Source organism: Artemia sp. Qi Xiang Cuo, chromosome 1, assembly GCF_049724085.1.
Source record: "Artemia sp. Qi Xiang Cuo chromosome 1, ASM4972408v1, whole genome shotgun sequence".
NCBI classification, from domain to species: Eukaryota; Metazoa; Arthropoda; class Branchiopoda; order Anostraca; family Artemiidae; genus Artemia; species Artemia sp. Qi Xiang Cuo.
In genome coordinates this window covers 49,386,107-49,407,122 of record NC_142794.1, presented here as the reverse complement: position 1 = coordinate 49,407,122, position 21,016 = coordinate 49,386,107, and the positions used below count along the sequence as shown (strand labels likewise).

General features: G+C 36.0%; 1 protein-coding gene across 1 annotated transcript in view; it reads right to left on the bottom strand.

The window, feature by feature from the left end:
• Positions 1 to 21,016, bottom strand: part of LOC148956431 (ATP-dependent RNA helicase DDX42) — a 73,382-nt gene that overhangs the window by 30,111 nt on the left and 22,255 nt on the right. Inside the window, exons 3-7 of the mRNA XM_089108194.1 lie at positions 20,367 to 20,618; positions 12,262 to 12,505; positions 11,256 to 11,369; positions 6,663 to 6,975; positions 1,889 to 1,987 (exon numbers count right to left, since the gene is read on the bottom strand). Of these exons, the coding sequence (XP_088964320.1) occupies positions 1,889 to 1,987; positions 6,663 to 6,975; positions 11,256 to 11,369; positions 12,262 to 12,505; positions 20,367 to 20,618 (1,022 nt within the window). The remainder of the gene's footprint in view (positions 1 to 1,888; positions 1,988 to 6,662; positions 6,976 to 11,255; positions 11,370 to 12,261; positions 12,506 to 20,366; positions 20,619 to 21,016) is intronic.

Sequence of the window (21,016 nt, the reverse complement as noted above, 5' to 3'; positions counted from 1 at the left end):
GATGAATTTTTTTGCTCTTAGATGTATGGGAAACAAAAATTTTAGATTGCAGACCCATCTTCATGATAGTAGCAGAGCTAAATATATTTTAGCCTGTGTAAAAAAATAATAATTGGTACATCCACCAATAAAAGATGCCAACCCTAATTGCTCAACATAAGCATGGTATAACATCCCATTTTATTTACATTTTCTCCCTTGATTCAATAGTTGTATCCTATTTTTCAAATATCTGTCACAACACTGATGTTGTCAACCCCAAAGTTTTATTTTATACAAAACTGATTTAATCTATTTTGACTAATTATAAGAAGAACAGAGTCCCTACTTCCTGAAGATCACCGGGGTCGAAAAAACTTTTTTCAACTCTTTTGATTATTTTCTCCTTATTGTTTTCTTGCAATACGAGGCGAAATAAACAAGTTTTCAAAACCTGCCCCCAAAGGTGGCCATACTCAAACAACTTATTCTTACTGGCACCTCTCTCTCTTTGAAACTGATATGGAAGCAATTGTTCGAATGTAAATAATACGTTTACCCACTAGCAATAGATCCAGCCCCTTATCACTAAAAATCGGCATGGTATGACAGCCAATTGTTACTTGTAAGTCCCCCCTCCCTTATCTCATAGTTCTTATGCAATTTTTCAACGTTTACCACAACATTAAAGTTGACAACCCCTCGTCATTTTCAAAGTGATATGTCTCACATGAAATTTATATACGGAAAACAGATTTTTGTATACTTTGTTCAGCTGATCCAGGACTAATGGTCGGAGTTGAAAAAAACATCATATTTGTCTTGGTCCAAAAGGTTATCTTCTCGCTACAGGTCAACTTTCTAATATCACCATTTAGGATGAAACAACGGATAATCCCCAATTTGCTATCAGTTACGGAGCTTGTCAAGTTTACGACATAATTGTGATACTAATTGTGCGTCTCCCAAGTTCAAACGCAGAAAATGGCATGTGGAGTTACCGTAAAAAAATTCAAAATAAACATTGAACATTTTCAGGTTCAGAAGGAATCTCGTGAACGTTTTCTGTTTTCACCACATCACTGTCCACAAAAGAAATGGAACCGAATTCCTCCCTTGCTTCACAGTTATCGCAAGATTTAATTTCAGTAATTGTACGACTTTATTATTCAACGTGCACTATACAATTAAACTTATCAACCCTTTGAAGTTTTCAAAACGGTGTATCTTATGGTGAAATTCTTGCACGGAAAGCCTGATGACATACGCTTTGGTCAACTCATTAAGACCTTTCGATAAATATTGAAAAAAAATCGATGCCATTGTTTGGAAGTTGTTTTGCTTGGGATGGACCAGCTTTCTAATATCCCTACCAAGAAAGGAGTAAAGGGTAAGCTCCAATGAGCAGTTAAAGATCTATAAAAGTTTAGCAGGCATAAAGTGACATCAATCCTCTGCCAAGTTCCGAACACTAAAAATAAAATAATAAGTAACAAGAATCAAGAGCAGAACCGGCTAGTAACAGTTGAGATGGAACCAGTTTTGCATCAAAAGGGGAATGTTTATGTCTCCAAAATTATTACACTACGAAATTGTTTTTTTATTTTTATTTATTACTCTACGAAAATATTTTGTCGATGGAGTTTAAAAACTGTCACAGCTCAATTCGAAACAGGTGCCGGTCTCCGTGCCTCATAGAATGGAGCTTTCCACTCAGAGGTAGAAAACATAGATCAAAGATACTAAATCCTCCCCGGAACAGACTACAAAACTCCTTTCAGCTGACCTAGAGTATGTTCTCGCTATAATACAAGCGTAAACCACCGTTTCCGTCCCAGGCTACAATTATAGACAACTTAGGTAGAGACCAGAGACAGGCATATTTCTTAAATGCAAAATGGTATTTTACCGAATCCCATATCAAACATTCGATCAGCTTCGTCTAATACCAAGAATGTCACTCTTCGTAAATTTGTTGCCTCCATTTTCACCATGTCAATCATACGACCTACGAAAAGAAAGAAATAGTAGTCAAGTGAATATTTCCAAATCTTCAAAAGGATTAAGCCACTTCTGCAAACAAAACGAAAAATATATTTTTCTCTTCTAGAATAAAATTTTTTTCTTCTGCATATTCTATCCTAGAATAGTTTCTATTTTCTGATTGACGAAGATTTGGAAGAAAAAAGAAATTTCTATTAATTCAACGAAAAATCCAAATTCGTTAAAATACCTACAGTACAAGCCCTATAAAACATCCATAAAAATAAACAAATCCTATTGAGATCTAAAATTGAAAAAAAAAGTCTTTTGTGATTTATTATTAGGATTAATGACATAATTTACCACGATTTACAAGCTAACATTCTAAATTGACAAGGTCCTTCAATTACAATAAAAAATTGAAAGATACCTGACCTGGATAGTAGTCGGAATGTTGCCCAGTGATTTTATTATTCATAGAGGTTTCACGGACTTATCTGTTATTCTCAGATTTTATTTTCGTCACACATGAAGTTTCTTCTAGAACGTAAAAATTTTGTACAAACACACAACATATGATGAAATCCTACATCAGGCAATCTGAGATTTACAGTACTTACAGTACATAGTGTACAGAAATCGCCAGACCTTAAAATACCTATAAAAAAGAAGTAATCCTGTACTTTATGGTAATACTATAAATTCAAACCCGGCTTATATAAATAGGGCTAGCGAGGTAATTTGGATATATCGATGAAGATCTAACGTTTAAACTTTGTCTTTAGAACTACCTAAAGCTGATGGCATGATTTCCAGAAGCATCATTTTCGTAATTAAATACTTCAAATATATTTTTTTTTCTAATAATTCTTATCTATCTTATTGCACCTTCATTTGGGCCTTTGATTTCCCGAGTTCTTATAAACCCTTAAAAAACACCACAATAAAGAAATAATAGTTATTTTTAATCGATATTCCATCTCAATCTTAGATCATTTTATTTTCAAAAGATTGTGTTTCGTATGTCATACAAATTGAAGAAATAGCAATTGATAGGTTTTGTTTTTATCTTCAATATATTTTCTATTCTGTATAATCACAATTCCCCATTTCATAGCTAAAGTTAAATTTACAGAAATCGTTTAACTTCACAGTTTCACAACATTGCAAAAATATAGCTTTAATAATAAAACACACTGGTCCAAGAGTATGAAATAACCATCTAAGTGGCATAAAAGACATTTTCGACCTAAATATTTTTAAAACTAAATATTTTTTCTCTTTATTTCTTGGGGGGTCTGTCTTGTTAAGTGCTAAGGATTTGTTTTGTTTTAAGCCTTTGCTTTATTAAGTATTCTATTTCGCCTGTCTTTGCTTATGACAACTATTCTAATTTTTTTTTTTTTTGTTAATCACCATTAACTAGTTCACATATGTTTATATTCCAGCATTAATATATAATGAACGATGAGCTGTGGCATATTTTTTCAAAAACATATTATTTACCTGCAAAAAAATGAACAAATAACATTAAAATCTCGGACAATAACCAAACTAAGCCTAACTTAACCAACAAGCGATATAGAAGATTGAACTTGTCTTATATCTTTCAGTGATGAAACTTATTGAAGTAAAAATGGAAATTTTTGTTGAGGCAGAATGAGGGGTGCGAGGTATAAGGGGAGAAAAATGACCAGGAGAAAGTGACCTTGTTTAGGGGTTTTGGAGAATGTTGATAGCAAATCTTTGTGACATGTCTCTAAAACATTTAGATTATTAAGAAAATTTCCATCTATTCGAAAAATTAATGCCAATACTCTTAGCCATTGAAAGGAATGAAATTGAACCCACTGGGCTCCCTCATCAAACTTGACTTATTGCTACTGCTGGGGATCCAGCGTAGAGAGATGTGACTCTTCGCCTCCCGTTCAAACTGTCCTGTGCAACCGTGACTGCTCCTGCAGATCATTGTCAATCATGGAGAATTGCTGGGTAAGGCTGTCTCTCTGTCTGAACAGTGGCTATCCGAGGAGGTGTCTCCAACCATGCCCAGGGGGTTCAAAATTGAGCGATCGGCTTTAGCGATGCGCGACTAAACTTCCGTTTCAAGTGAACTGTTGTCGGTGATGACGAAACCAAGGTAGGTGAATGACCAGACAACTTCAAAAGAGTGCCCCGCTACGTTGAATGCTGGTGAGTTGGTGATATTACCTGCTGAATCAACAATCATTATTTTTGTTTTCTGCCACCTAACATGTAGTCCCACTTTCAGGGCTTCTTCCAACAGCGTATTGAGGACTTCTTCGAAGTTAGCTACAGAACTTCATGTCAAGGCAATACCACCTGCGAAATTGCAATCTGTAAAACTCTATGGCCATAGTTTAATATAAAAATAAGAGAGCAGGTTCATCGTTTGATCCATTACACAATCACCGCGTTGGGAAGTTCTAGAGCAGCAGTACAGCTTTCAGAACACAAATGTTTATTTGAACAACGGGCTACGACGACCATTGACTTGGACCGACCAGGGAAAATCATTGTAAATTTAGAGAAGATCGAAATAGACGTTTAGGTATTTAACTTTTTGTGTTCTATTGGAAAACCAACGCAATATTTCTAATAACAAGGGGGTCAAAGTAAGCCCACCCTTACCAGATTAATCCAGGTATTGAGTTTTTCAAGTTTCTTACCAGGTATTTTGTCCATGAGATGAACAAGGTAGTGTTAGTGGTCGAAGCAAAATAATACTAGTGTCTCAATTATTAACGGTCAACATTTGGAATTTTCTTTTATTTTCAATCCATCAGCTGAAAGGCGTTCAAATAGTTTTGAAAAAGTGTAACGACCAAGAAACCATCGAAAACTTTCTTGTTACCTTTCTTTTTCACAAAGGTGATATTAATAGAACCTAGCTTCTAGCAATTAGTAATTTACCAGTAGAGGTCCATTACAAAGTCAAACTGGTTCATTAAAAATTTATTTTAAACTTATTTAAAAAACAGTCCATTACAAATTTAATAAATAAATATTTAACTTTGCTAAATTTTTCTGCTAGTTTTCACTTAGATTTGAAAACAAAACATTAAATACTATAGCGCCTGTCCACAAGACATTTCAATGTAACTAATTAAGTCTTTTCCATAAACTGTCCGAAAAATTGGTAGAAGTTAGGTTTTATTAATATTATATCTGTGAAAAAGAAAGGTATCAAACAAGGTCTTAATGGTGTCCAAAATGATAAATGCTTAGACATCTTTTCCGATCTTCTCCTAATTTAAAAGGGTTTGCCCCAGTGAGCCCTGCTGGGTTGAATATTATTCCATATAATGTGCAAAGAGCCTCGGCATTGATTTTTTGAACAGATGGAAATTTTGCTGGTGATCTAAATGTCTTAGAGACGTATAACAAAGACTTAAAACTAAGGTTTATGAACATAGTACAAAAACTACGTACTATGGAGGAAAAGAATTTGTTTAGAAAAACTCTTTTAGGAGGAGGAATTTAATACTGCGTTCGAGTTACCCAAAATCATGCCTTATTTTATTATTATACCTTTTTTCGGTTTAGCAGAATACAGATGGCTGACATTTATTTTTCTAACATGAAGATGCACATGTACATATTTCTCATTTGTGATGCCTGACGAGATCCAAAAACTTTTCATAAGGTATTCAAAGTCGAAAAAGGCATTATTAGAAACAGATATATTCAGAAATTCCGTAAAGAAGGCGTAATTAAATTCAGAAAATGGTAGGTTGGTCTAAGGGGATAGACAGACTGGTGAAGTATAAAAAGCTTGCATATTAGTACAAATCAAACCAAGGATAGAATCTTATTTCGTCATTGGAATTTTTACTATTCTTTTTATTTAAAGGGAATTGCATAGAACAGGGAAGTTAAAATTTTTAATTGGAGGAGGCAAAAAGGACAGAAATTGGTTATTGAAATTAGAGGAGGAAAATAGGGGCGGCAGTTTCCAGGAGAATGGATATGCTGTAACAACGGAAGAAATAGCTCTAGTCCAAGCGAGGAGGGTGGGGTAGATTTTGACAATGGGGGAATACTATTCCATTTTGTTATATCTTCGAAAAAGGGAAAGGGAGAGGGATAGTGGCCTTAAAGGAAGAGAGATTAGGGACAAGGAAATTTCTTGCTGTATTTAAGGGGCCTTAGGTAGCCTTAGTGGTAACAGAGGATAAGGGTGGCGAGGGTGATTATCTTGGACAAAGATAATCACCCTCAGGTGATTGAGACCGATTTTTTTTCTTCGTCTATATTCGGATATTTTTTTTCCTGGGGGTGACTGTTTTTAGGGTCCAGCCTTCTGAAAAATCATTAAATAGGTAGGAATGTTGAATTGACTGCTGAAGCCTGAGGGAAAAGATAAACCACGATAAAGAATCAGTCCTGTAACATCAATCGTAGATGTCCTAGAAACATGAAAGAAAAGGGTCGACTAGACTCTGATTCTTTTTTCTACGTAAAATCGCCTGACTTTTGTTTGTGTGTTTCTCACATTAACGACCAAAGGAAATAATCTTAGAATTAGTCATTTTCTTCTTGTGAAAATAGAAAGTTTGTCTACAAATAAAAAGCATACAAGACCATCGTGGCACGCTGTGTGACATAGGGAAATATATTTGATACTATACCAGAATTGTCTGCCCCATAAATAACACTACACAGGACCTTGACCTTACCTGGAGTAGCAACAACAATCTCGGCTCCTTCTTCTAAAGCCTTTGACTGTTCCCACTTAGATCCCCCACCATAGCAACAAACTACTCTTATTCCATAAGGTCTTCCAAAGCGCCTAACTTCAGTGTGAATTTGAAGAGCTAGTTCTCGTGTTGGGGCTAAAATTATTCCTATAGGCCCGTCTTTCAAATCCAACGCGGGTTGGTCCAGGATATGAGTTATCATTGGCCAAACAAAGGCGGCAGTCTTTCCAGAGCCAGTTTTGGCAATTCCTAATACATCGCGCCCCAATAAAGCGGCTGGTACTGCCTGGGCCTGTAACGGAGAAAAAGACGGTAAGTTCAATAATTCAAATAAAAATTGCGGCAACGAGAAAAACAAAGCATTGATGTTTCGCAAAAAAAAATAAAAAAAATAACACGACGACTTGCAATCATAGGCAGCGCAATAGCGCTGCCTAAGTAAAGAACGATGTTGGCACAGTGTATTATTTTTGGTTTCTTTAGACCAGGGCACTTCGTACCGAAGGTGTTGTCGTTGAAACTTCGAAAAGGGCTTATTCGATTGGAAATTAGAAGGGCTTGAGCCCTTTTTAATAATCGAAAGTGATTGGAAGGCAAGTAACACCCCTACCACGCCCACCATTTCCCAAAACACATCCAATCAAAATTTCAGATAGTCATTTTGTTCAACGAAGATAAAAGATCCGGAAATTATGTCTTATAGGATGACCCCCCCCTAGAGCCCTCAGGGCAAGGGTTGTAAGTTATGCCCTGGGGCATATAATGTTTTTTTTTTATAGAAAGCGTTGTTGTAGAAACTTCAAAAAGGGCTCATTCGCTTGAAAATTGAAATGGCTACTGCCCTTTTTAGTGGTTAAAAGTCATTTGAGAGAAACTAATACCCCTCTCACGCCCATCATTTTCCCAAACACATCCAATCAAAATTTTGAGATAGCCATTTTGTTCAACGTATTTGAAAGTTCTGTAAATTATGTCTTTGAGGATGACAGCCCTCAGGGCAAGGGTTGTAAGTTATGCCCAGGGGGCATATAAGGTGTTTATAGAAAGCGTTGTCGCAGAAACTTCAAAAAGGCTCATTCGATTGGAAATTGAATGGGCTAGTGCCCTTTTTAATAGTCGAAAGTGATTAGATGACAACTAGCCCCCCTCTAACGCCCACCATTTCCCCAAACATAACCAATCACAATTTTGAGATAGCCATTTTATTCAACGTAGTTGAAAGGTCCGGAAATTATGTCTCTGAGGATGGCAAATTCCCCACAGCCCCCAGGACAAAGGTTGGAAGTTATGCCCTGCGGGCATACAGGCGGGCATATAAGGTTCTTATAGAAAGTGTTATCGTAGAAACTTCAAAAAAGCTCATTCAATTGGGATTTGAGAGGCTAGTGCCCTTATTAATAGTCAAAAGCGGTCGGAGGGCGAATGTCCTCTCCCCACACCCATCATTTTCCAGAACTCTCAACTACGGCTTTAAGTTATGCCCTGAAGGCATATAAGGTTTTTATGAATGGGTGGTCGTATTAAATTCAGATGGGTGTCATTTGATTATAAATTGGAAGTTATAATGTCCTTTTTACAAGTCAAAGTGATTGGAAAGAAACACCCCGCCCCCCCACCAAGCCCATCATTTCCCATAACAAATATCCAAACAAAGTTTTGTAACATCAACTTTTTCAGCATTGTTGAAAGGTTCAGTAATTATGCGTAGCAATAGCTGTAGTAGCATTAGTAGCAGCATGCAAATAGTACCCTTTTTCAACATTCCCTTCAAAACACGATGAAATTCTTAACTTAATACTATCAACCGGTCCTGAAGCATTGCATATACGTCCTCTTGACAACCTATAAGGGCATAGTGTGTTTCGATTCATTTCAATACAGTTACAATATTGCCCAAAATTTGCCTTAGTACCCTTAGGTTTATTAGTTGTAGTAGTAGCGCCAGTAAGTATAGTAGTAACAGTAGGAGTACAGTTAACAGTATTAGTCTTAGCTTTAGTAGCAGTAGTAGTAGTAGCAGTAATAGTAGCAGTAGTTGTAGAAGTAGAAGCATTATTATTATGATGTAAATATTGACTTTTGTTTAGTTCAACATCCTCCACAAGAAGCTTTGTAAGTTTTAATTTCACACACGAAACTGTTCCTAAGACATTGCTGTTATACTCTTTTGCCAACCTGCATACGGATGGCAGGTTATAATCCATACAACAGAAATATACTCTGAATATTTCACCTTCAAACCTTCATAGGTTGTGGCTTTTGAGCTTGCCAGAAGACACTGTGTGTATTCATTTAGTGCTGCTTCTACGGTTACTGTAACTAACAATACTAATGGCGTTAAGATGAAACTTTTAGCGAACGTTTAGGATGAGTTTCTTTTAAACGAAAAACCTATATGCATGCAGGTATTAAAAGGGCATATAACCGCTCTAGGGCATATAAGGACAAAGGCAGTGATGCTCTATTACAGCTAATAATATCATTGATATTTTAAAGGAGCTAATTTGATTGAAAATTAAAAGTTGTAGTGCCCTCTTTAGAGTAAAAAATGATTGGAGGGCAATCAGCTCTCCTCTTTAGCTCATAATTTCCCCGACACTTCCAATCAAAATTGTAATACAGCCATTTTGCTCAGCATAGCTGAGCAAAATAATCAACCAATCATAAAACTACCACAAATCAGTATCAATAGATAAATGAAACCCAAAACGAACAGAAATTAAAATAAATAACAGAGTCAAACTCAAAACGAGCAGAAATTAATATGAGTAGGGTTCAAAACCCCTATGCTTTCTAAAAGCCAGAATATAATTTTTTCTTTACTGAAAAAAATTCTTTTAAATGCTTTCACTTTTATAACTTTAAGAAATCGAAATTAATTATGATTTTAAGGAATAAATATCAGCATATGCATATTAAACTGACAATGCACATTCATTTGAATGTAATTTTAATTTCTCTTCGTTTGGGTTTCATTTATTTATTGATACTGATTTGTGGTAGTTGTATGCTTGGTTGATTATTTGATTCTATTTTGTTTATTTTTCGTTTAATGGATTTCTTCACTTTTTTTGAAAAACTTATTTTGTGGAAAAAGTTTTTTTAATAGTATTTTAAGGATTAATAGTATTCTTCAATAAGATTGTACAAAACAAGATTACCAGCATTTTTTTTTTTTAATAATTTTTTTTCGGAAAAATAAAAAATGTCACTCAAGTTCTTATTTGGATACTGGCACGCTAGGCTTAGTTCTTATTGAACAATATGAATATTTCTCTCCCATTTACAAGTTTTCTTCTCAAATTTTACATCCAGTGCCTCTCTGCTTGCTAGCTTGTCGTAAATAACTTGAATTTTTGACAATGTTATGAAAATTCTTCTGCTATTGCTACACAAATTTATTACTTAGCTCAAGGTATACACAAAATTTTGTATTGATGTATTACACACACAGATAGTAAACACAATGTAAGCATTTTTAATGTCAAAGTCAGAGATATACTCCAAAGATTATCGTCGATTCTTTCCTTTTACAAAGTGCAGCAATCATGAATAACAGTAAAAAATAAACGGATAAAAACCAACAAAACAAAGTACAAGATACTTATAATAAAAGTCACTGCATAAAAAAAATTCGACTGGATAGATTGGACTCCAGAGACAAAATTTTATAATCTCTCATGACAGGGCTTAATGGAAGCGAGTTTAAACAAAAAGACATTTTAGAATTTGAAACTGGGATTAGATAAACTTCTAAATGTTCTTGCCAGGCATTAACACAAAACTTTTGTAATCATTGTCCAGCTTTGTCGGGATACCGATGCATTCTTTGTATAAACAAAAAGCACAACCAAAAAAATGGTGGAAAACAAAAGCTTAATTTTGGCTGAAGTAAAAGCAATCCAAAGTGAGACATAAAAAAAATAATATAATAAATTTCAAGATTTCAGCAATTATCTTTCAAGTTGATCATTAATAACAAGGAAACCAAGACATACAGATAATCGTATATCATCACATATTATAAATTTATAATAATGTAGCGATTGACACAAAAGGGCACATTTGCACCTTTAAAGTTCTACTTGAAAAAAAAAATTGGTAAAAAACAATGAACAAAATAAGGTTTAACCACAGAAATGTAAGGAATTTAAGCACAGAAATGTGAGGGGGGGGGGGCAAGGTTTTTTTTTCCAGTTTCATTTTTAAACACAGACAACAACAAAAATTTAATCTAGAAAGGGGGTCGTTTCGTTGTTTCTTCAATTTTATTCAATGCAAACACCAAAGAAAAGGTGTTTTTCAAAATCTAGGAGACGGTAAAATTACCCCCCCCCCTATTTGGCACTCTGATAAGCTTTGTAATATCTATTATTAGTTTCCCAAGAAATTTTAAAAAGTGAAATCGGATACATCCTTTGGTATTTGTCCCAACGAAATTACAGAAACCTCATCATCTTTTTTTTGCCCAATAAATAGAAATGCCAATAAATAGAAAAATAATACAGAATAATACATTTATTGCACCAAGCGAGGATAGTACCAAGCGCATTACCTTGTTCTTGTTATTACCTGAATAGGAGTTGGCTGTGTATATTCCTGTTTCCGAATTACTTTCATTAGACCCCCGTCAAGTGAAAAATGAGCAAACGACGACACCGGCTTAGGAGGCGAAGGACCACTGACCTGTAACAGCAACAAGTTATATCATTCATGGATAAGTAGAAAACAATGCTACAGTACTTCACCTCGCGTTGAATTATCTGATGCACTAGAGTCTTCTCTGAAATGTGTTTCTTCACAAATTCTTTGTCAAAATTGGTCAATCCAAAGTTAATGCTTGAAAAAAAAAACAGGGAAGGAGGGACAATTTTGCCATAACTGAGAAACTAATTCTTTCCGTTGGTAAGCTTGCCAAAAATATATATTAATGGTAAGCTTGTGACTTTTGGAACGCCAAATAACCTATAAGAATTTGAAACATCAAAAAAAAAATCCTATATAACAAAGCACCGCCTTCCTACGAACATTTCCCCAAGTGTGGCTTAAAGTAGTACAATTTGAGCAATACAGTTAAATATTTGACTAGTATCTCCTCTTTCTACAGCTAAGCTTTTCTAGTTCTACTTCCAGGAGAGACCGACTTAACCTGATGCGTACAAAGGAAAGCACATATGGAGCATACAATTATGTAAATTTCTTAGTTTTCTTCAAACCAAATAACCAAAAGAAACAAATAAAAATACAACTTGTTTAAAACGTATAGAAACAGTTTTATTAGCCAAGCTCTAGCTAATATAAACAACACCTTTCTATCCCGAGTCCATATATGCAAATATAATCACTTATTAAGGTTCATTAGCTATTGGATTTAATATAATTATTTTTAATATTCATTGGACACTTTTTCAGTTCTACGTTTTAAACTTTAAATAGTTATTAAAAAAGGAACTTCCGGTTGGTGCACAAGAAATTTGCGAAACAACCCCTGGAATAAGCATAAACACATGCCTATGTATTTCGTAATTTAGTTTTAAAATAAAATTAAGAAAAAGAGAACAATAAATGTATAGTAAACCTTGATTCCAAGCTTGTTTCGAAGTTCTTCAACTTGGTCTGCTTCCAAGTTCTTAATATCTTCTGGTTCAATGTAAAAAATTTTCTCAAAGGGGAGGTATTCTACTGTAGAATGATCTATACGTGGTAATGGGTCAATATGCTTTGATTTGGTAGGAATTATTGGATTGCCTTCAGCATCATATTCTATCTCCGTATCTGAAGTGTCGTCCGCAGAAGGAAGAATGGGGTTCTCGGCCACATACCTGAAAAACAGAAAGATTTTTTGTTCTTGCTTAATTCTATTAGGTCTTTCTTCCAGTAGTCCTTTATATTACTGGTAGTTCATTTCTTTCATGTAATTCTTTTATCTGTTTAATAAAACCTATTCTACAATACAGATATCGAACATTTACTTTACTTCTTTACTTTTACTTACTTTCCCATTTACTTCTTGATAGGCCCCAGGCCCCACACATCTGAAGTGAGAAAAAAAATGAAAAAAAAACATCAAAATGAAACATTTATAAAAATAACAAAAAAAGTTCATCCAATGAAAGATTAAACAATAACCATTTTCATTTTTTTTTTTTTCGGAAATGCTTTTTCAGTTTTCTTTTCATAGGCAATAACACTTTACGAACATTACTACAAGGCACCAAGGTCCGTTGTTTGTCTGTTAATCTCGTCAAGCAAACTTGTAACAAAATGAAGATTATATTCACGTTCAGTTAGAGGAGCCACGTTCAGATTATATTCACATAAAGTTAGAGGAGCCACGTTCAAATTATATTCACGTTCAGTTAGAGGAGCCACGTTCAGATTATATTCACGTTCAGTTAGAGGAGCCACGTTCAGATTATATTCATGTAAAGTTAGAGGAGCCACGTTCAGATTATATTCACGTAAAGTTAGAGGAGCCATGTTCAGATTATATTCGCGTTCAGTTAGAGGAGGCACGTTCAGATTATATTCACGTAAAGTTAGAGGAGCCACGTTCAGTTAGAGGAGCCATGCCGGCTTGTTTTTAAAACAAGGATTTGAAACATATGGTTAAATTCTCTCAATATTTCTCCCTTTTTATTAAATAATAATCCAAAAACACCTTTTTTCATTCTAAAAAAAATCTATAGTAACCTCAATATTTAAGTGTTAATGCATCTACGCCATTTTTAGCATTATAAATTAAAAATTAAAAAGGAAACAAACCATACAAGATAAAGAAAATACTGAGTTTTTTTTTTCAATAAAGAAAAAAGAATTGAGTGGGCTCCTATGCAATGAAACGCTGGCGCAGTAACAGAGATTTGTCTAGCTTATGTCTATAGTAAAACTGTACAAATTGAGATGCATTGGAGATAAACTAATTACGAAATCATTATTTAGATTCTACAATGCAAACTGAAAAAAATTGAATATGACATTTGACACTTTCTCTTTGGATTATGTTTATCCAACCAAGCCTTTATCCGGTCTTGGGATATTTTCTTGATAAATTTATAGCATAAGTTATATCGAAAAGTCATAATTAGAATTTATGAGACCACGAATTTTTAGCTTCAAGGAGGACATTTAGCAACGCGGTGAGACTGTTCTCTCCACTTTTTACATAATTATGAACTATGTTAAGAAAAATGTAACCAATTCGACTAAATAGATTTGCATTCAAAACTTACTATGTTAACTTCATGCATTTTATTTTGAATAATAATATAGCAACATGTTTTGCTAAAATGTTTTTTTATGGAAATGAAACTATGGTTCCAATACCAGACAGGCTTAAGATATTAGGACGCCATCCGAATCTTGTCCGGAGCTGTCTTTTCGTCTCTAGAGCCCTAAATTCTGGTCCAAAATTTTAAGTGATGTTGAGAATATAATTCGGCACCTTGCTTTAAACAGTTAAAACTTCAAGACTTACTTTAAGGTATACTTTTAAAAAGGTGTATTATACTAACTACGGTCATTAGTTGCTCTCCAGGTCTTCCTGGTTTTTTTTTTATGTCTTCCTGTTTTCTGATTTACTTTGTATATGCGCCTGTTTATGCATCACCACTTGTGAAGAAGTTGATTTTCATGTTAAGGTAGGATAATAACAGCTCAACAGCTGAGAACGATTTTTCTTGCTTTAACTTAATTTTGTTGTTCTTTTTAGGATTTATCTTTTTAGTAAAACAGGCTCCTAGGAGTCTAATGGATAACCATTTATTAGATGTTTTCCCCTCAGATCTTTTTTCGAATAAATTTAATTACATTAAGGAACAACCGGGAATTAAAGTTAGGCCAAACCATAGGACGGAGTTGAGCAAATCAATTGGTTCACTACATAATTTCCTATGTATGATAGCTAAATACTAGTTGTAACTAGCTGGTAACGACATGCTTTAGAGTATTTATTTCCCAAATAAGACTTCAGGACTACCCAACAAGTATTAATAACTTAATGGCATTTAAACAAGATAAATTATATAACGAAATCAATAATAGCCGTGGTTTTTAAAAATACATAGAAACAGGGAATCACTGACAAAAATAGAATTTAGTTTTAAACTCGGTGTTCGTCAATTCCTAAGAAAATTCGTAAATTACTCGTGCAAAAGTTTTACTTGAAATTTTCAACTTGAAAATAGAAAGTTTGTTATCATGCGGTAAATGCTTTCAGATCCTTACTTCAAAACGATCTGCACAAGATCCTTAGGTGCGGAATCCTCTCACCTGAGTACGGAAACCTGCATTTTGCCTGCACAGCTCCGACTCTGTGAAGACTGAGATTAATCATTAGCAGCATACTAGCGCTGCCTAAATAAAGAACGATGTGGCCAAAATGTTTTTTTGTTTTTTTTTTCTCCATGCCCGGGCACTTCGCATCGAAGGAGTTGCAGAAACTTCGAAAAGGGCTCATTCGATTGGAAATTGGAGTGGCTAGTGCCCTTTTTAACGGTCGAAAGTGATTGGAGGGCGACTAGCCCCCCCCCCCTCACGCACATCATTCCCCCAAACACATCCAATCAAAATTTTGAGATAACAATTTTGTTCAGCGTAGTTGATTTCTTGATATAAAATATGTTTTTGAAAAGGACACTTCCCCACAACCCTCAGAGCAAGGGTTTTAAGTTATGCCCTGGGGGCATATAAGGTTTTAATCGAAGGCGTTGTCGTAGAAACTTCAAAAAAGGTTCATTCAATTGGAAATTAAAAGGGCTAGTGCCCTTTTTAATAGTCGAAAGTGATTGGAGGGCAACACGCCCCCCCCCACGCACATCATTCCCCCAAACACATCCAATCAAAATTTTGAGATAGCCATTTTGTTCAGCGTAGTTAATTTCCAGATAGAAAATATATTTTTGAGGAAGACACCCCCCCACAACCCTCGGGGCAAAGGTTTTAATTTATGCCCTGAGGGCATATAAGAACGATGTTGGCACAATGTAATATGTACGATTTTTTTCCTTTAGAGAAGGGCACTTCATATGGAAGGGGTCGTCGTAGAAACTTCAAAAGGGGCTCATTCGATTGGAAATTGAGAGTTCTAGTGCCCATTTTAATAATCAAAAGTGATTTGAGGGCAACTAGCCCCCCCACGCCCATCATTCCCCCAAACACATCCAATCAAAATTTTGAGATAGCCATTTTGTTCAGCGTAATTGATTTCCAGATAGAAAATATGTTTTTGAGAAGGAAACTCCCCCACAACCCTCAGGGCAAGGGTTTTAAGTTATGCCCTGGGGGCATATAAGGTTTTTTTTAGAAGGCGTTGTCGTAGAAACTTCAAAACAGACTCATTCGATAGGAAACTCGAAGGGCTAGTACCCTTTTTAATCGTCAAAAGTGATTGGAGGGCAACGAGCCCCCCCACACCCATTATTCCCCCAAACACATCAAAATTTTGAGATAGCCATTTTGTTCAGCGTAGTTGATTTCCAGATAGAAAATATGTTTTTGAGGAGGACACTCCACCACAGCCCTCAGGGCAAGGGTTTTAAGTTATGCCCTGGGGGCATATAAGGTTTTTAAAGAAGGCGCTGTCGTAGAAACTCGTAAAAAAGCTCATTCGATTGGAAATTCGAAGGGCTAGTGCCCTTTTTAATAGTCGAAAGTGATTGGAGGGCAACTAGCCCCCCCACCATTCCCCCAAACACATCCAATCAAAATTTTTAGATAGCCATTTTGTTCAGCGTATTTGATTTCCAGATAGAAAATATTTTTTTGAGGAGGACACTCCCCCACAACCCTCAGGGCAAGGATTATAAGTTATGCCCTGGAGACATATAAGGTTTTTATTGAAATCTTTGTTGTAGAAACTGGAAAAAGGGCTCATTCGATTTGAAATTCAAAGGGATAGTACCCTTTTTAATAGTCGAAAGTGATTAGAGGGCAACTACCCCCCCCCCCCCACGCCCATCATTCCCCAAAACACATCTAATCAAAATTTTGAGTCATTTTGTTCAGCGTAGTTGATTTCCAGATAGAGAATATGTTTTTAAGGAAGAGACTCCCCCAACACCCTCGGGGCCAGGGTTTTAAGTTATGCCCTGAGGGCATATAAGAACGATGTTGGCACAATGTGATATGTATGATTTTTTTCCTTTAGAGAAGGGCACTTCATATGGAAGGGGTCGTCGTAGAAACTTCAAAAGGGGCTCATTCGATTGGAAACTCAAAGGGCTAGTACCCTTTTTAATAGTCAAAAGTGATTGGAGGGCAACCAGCCCCCCCCCACACCCATTATTCCCCAAAACACATCCAATCAAAAATTTGAGATAGCCATTTTGTTCAACGTAGTTGATTTCCAGATAGAAAATTTTTTTTTGAGAAGGAAACTCCCCCACAACCCTCAGGGCAAGGGTTTTAAGTTATACCCTGGGGACATACAAGGTTTTTATAGAAGGCGTTGTCGTAGAAACTTCAAAACAGACTCATTCGATTGGAAACTCGAAGGGCTAGTACCCTTTTTAATCGTCAAAAGTGATTTGAGGGCAACGAGCCCCCCCACACCCATTATTCCCCCAAACACATCAAAATTTTGAGATAGCCATTTTGTTCAGCGTAGTTGATTTCCAGATAGAAAATATGTTTTTGAGGAGGACACTCCACCACTACCCTCAAGGCAAGGGTTTTAAGTTATGCCCTGGGGGCATATGTTTTTTTTTATAGAAGGCGTTGTCGTAGAAACTTCAAAAAAAGCTCATTCGATTGGAAATTCAAAGGACTAGTGCCCTTTTTAATAGTCGAAAGTGATTGGAGGCAACTAGCCCCCCCCCCCAGCCCATCATTTCCCCCAACACATCCAATCAAAATTTTGAGATAGCCATTTTGTTCAGCGCAGTTGATTTGCAGATAGAAAATATGTTTTTGAGGACACTCCCCCACAGCCCTCAGGGCAAGGGTTTTAAGTTATGCCCTGGGGGCATATAAGGTTTTTAAAGAAGACGTTGTCGTAGAAACTTCTAAAAAAGCTCATTCGATTGAAAATTCAAAGGGCTAGTACCCTTTTTAATAGTCGAAAGTGATTGGAGGGCAACTAGCCCCCCCTCCAACCATTCCTTCAAAAACATCCAATCAAAATTTTGAGATAGCCATTTTGTTCAGCGTAGTTGATTTCCAGATAGAAAATATATATTTGAGGAGGACACTCCCCCACAACCCCCAGGGCAAGGATTATAAGTCATGCCCTGGGGGCATATAAGGTTTTTATTGAAATCTTTGTTGTAGAAACTTGAAAAAAGACTCATTCGATTTGAAATTCAAAGGGTTAGTACCCTTTTTAATAGTAAAAACTGATTAGAAGGCAACTAACCCCCCCCCCCCCACGCCCATCATTCCCCAAAACACATCCAATCAAAACTTTGAGATAGTCATTTTGTTCAGCGTGGTTGATTTCCTGATAGAAAATATGTTTTTGAGGAGGAGACTCCCCCACACCCTCGGGGAATGGGTTTTAAGTTATGCCCTGAGGGCATATAAGACCGATGTTGGCACAATGTACTATGTATTATTTTTTTCCTTTAGAGAAGGGCACTTCATATGGAAGGGGTCGTTGTGGACACTTCAAAAGGGGCTCAGTCGATCAAAATTGAGAGTTCTAGAGCCCATTTTAATAGTCGAAAGTGATTGGAGGGCAACTAGCCCCCCCCCCACGCCCATCATTCCTCCAAACACATCCAATCAAAGTTTGAGATAGCCATTTTGTTCAGCATAGTTGATTTCCAGATAGAAAATATTTTTCTGAGGAGGGCACTCACCCACAACCCTCAGGGCAAAGGTGTTAAATTATGCCCTGGGGGCATATAAGGTTTTTATAGAAGACGTTGTCGTAAGAGCTTCAAAAAAGACTTATTCAATTGGAAATTCGAAGGGCTAGTACCCTTTTCAATAGTCAAAAGTGATTGGAGGGCAACTAGCCCCGCCCCCAAGCCCATTATTCCCCCAAACACATCCAATTCCACGCCCATCATTGCCCCAAACACATCCAATAAAAATTTTGAGATAGCCATTTCGTTCATTGTAGTTGATTTCCAGATAGAAAATATGTTTTTGAGGAGGACACTCCCCCACAACCCTTACGGCAAGGGTTTTGAATTATGCCCTGGGGGCATATAAGGTTTTTAAAGAAGGCGTTGTCGTGGAAACTTCTAAAAAAGCTCATTCGATTGGAAATTCAAAGGACTAGTGCCCTTTTTAATAGTCGAAAGTGATTTGAGGGCAACTAACCCCCCCCCCCCCACCATTCCCCCAAACACATCCAATCAAAATTTTGAGATATCCATTTTTTTCAGCGTAGTTGATTTCCAGACTGAAAATATATTTTTGAGGAGGACACTCCCCCATATCCCTCAAGGCAATGATTATAAGTTCTGCCCTGGGGGCATATAAGGTTTTTATTAACATCGTCGTAGTAGAAACTTGAAAAAGGGCTCATTCGATTTGAAATTCAAAGGGATAGTACCCTTATTAATAGTCGAAAGTGATAGGAGTGCAACTAACACCCCTATCACGCCCATCTTTATCCCAAACTCATCCAATAAAATTAGGCCATAGCTATTTTGTTCAGCGTGGTTGATTTCCAGATAGACAATACATTTTTGAGGAGGAAACTCCCCCACAACCCTCAGGGAAAGGATTATAAGTGAAATTCAAAGGGATAGTACCCTTTTTAATAGTCTAAAGTTATTAGAGGGCAACTAACCCCCCTCTCACGCCCACCTTTTCCCCAAAGACATCCAATCCAAATTTGTAGATAGCTATTTTACTCAACGTAGTTGAAAGTTTTGGAAATTAGGTCTTTAAAGATGACAGCCCTTCTCCTCGCAGCTCTCAGGCCAAGGATTATAAATTACGCCCTGTGACATATAAAGTTTTTATTGAAAGCGATCTCGTAGAAAATTCAAAAGGGATCATTCAGTTGGAAACTGAAGAGGCTAGGGTCTTTTTTTATTGTAGAAACTGATTGGACAGTGACTAATACCCCTCTCACGCCTACCATTTTCCAAAACCCATCCAATCAAAATTTTGCAGGCCAAACTGTAAAGTCTTAATAAAACAAAAAGATTTAAAGTATTATTTTCTTTTTCCCTGAAAAGACTATGTCAATATAAAACGAACAGAAATGAATTTAAAAAACTTTTTCCACAAAATAAGTTTTTCAAAGAAAAGTAAAGAACTCCATTAAATAAAAAATTAGCAAAAATAAAATCAAATAATCTACCAAGCGTGAAACTACCACAAATCAGCATTCCCAAGGCGCAAAACCCTATGCCTTCCCAAGGCCAGAACAAAATTTGCACTTTACTGAAAAAATACAAATGAATGTGCATTGTCAGTATTTTGTGGAAAAAGTTTTTTTCAATTAGTTTCTGTTCATTTTATATTCTTTCAAAAATCATTTTCAGTATTCCCAGTTGACTGTCTGATCTTTAAAGAGTGAACTCATGATATCTGAGACCGTAGAATCAAAGAAAACCACCTGTATTGTCTTCACATTCAAGCGACTGTGTCGTGCTTTCTTTGACCGTGGTGAATCTGCTCTCTTCTTTAGGGAAGACTGGGCCTTTGTTTCGGCTTTTTTTAAATTAATAACAAAAGAAAAACAATAATAAAAAGTTAAACAAAGTAAAAAAGAAAAGGTACTTGTAATAAGATTCTTCGGCGTCTTCCATTTCAATATCATCACGAATTCCTTTCAGGTCACGTTTTGTCTTTTTGCCTCCACCTTCTTTGGCAACCTGCATTTCATACTTGGCTTTGGCGTTTATACCTTCCATAAAAGCATCCAATGGGTCTTCCTCAGAATCCGAGCCATCCGAACCATTTTTTGCTTCACCTGGACTTCCAGGTGCGGGCTGGTAGGCAGGCTTATCTTCTTCATCAGATTCGAAATACCTGAATATAAGATCGTTCAAGAATAGGTATATATTAGAATGCTTAACGAAAAAGACTTGTCAATAAACCTAGTTTTAGGTTCATCAGCCTTTCAATGAAGCCGTGTACAGTAAACTACCGATTAACACACTTCATTTCGTGGGTAATTGTAAATAATAATGTTTAGGTGAGTATTTTAAAGGTACTGTATTGACTTTCCACGCTGTATTGTGTGACACTCAAAGATTAATAAATTTTTTACGTCTTTTGCACAAATTATTTCAGAGATTTGTAGAAAAATATTATTTAACTAATGAAAACATGGTATGGCTTAGAACATACGTTTCGGCAAAGTAACTCTTTTCAAATTTGCAAAAACTACAGCTTAATGACATCCAACGATGATCCAAGACTTCTTA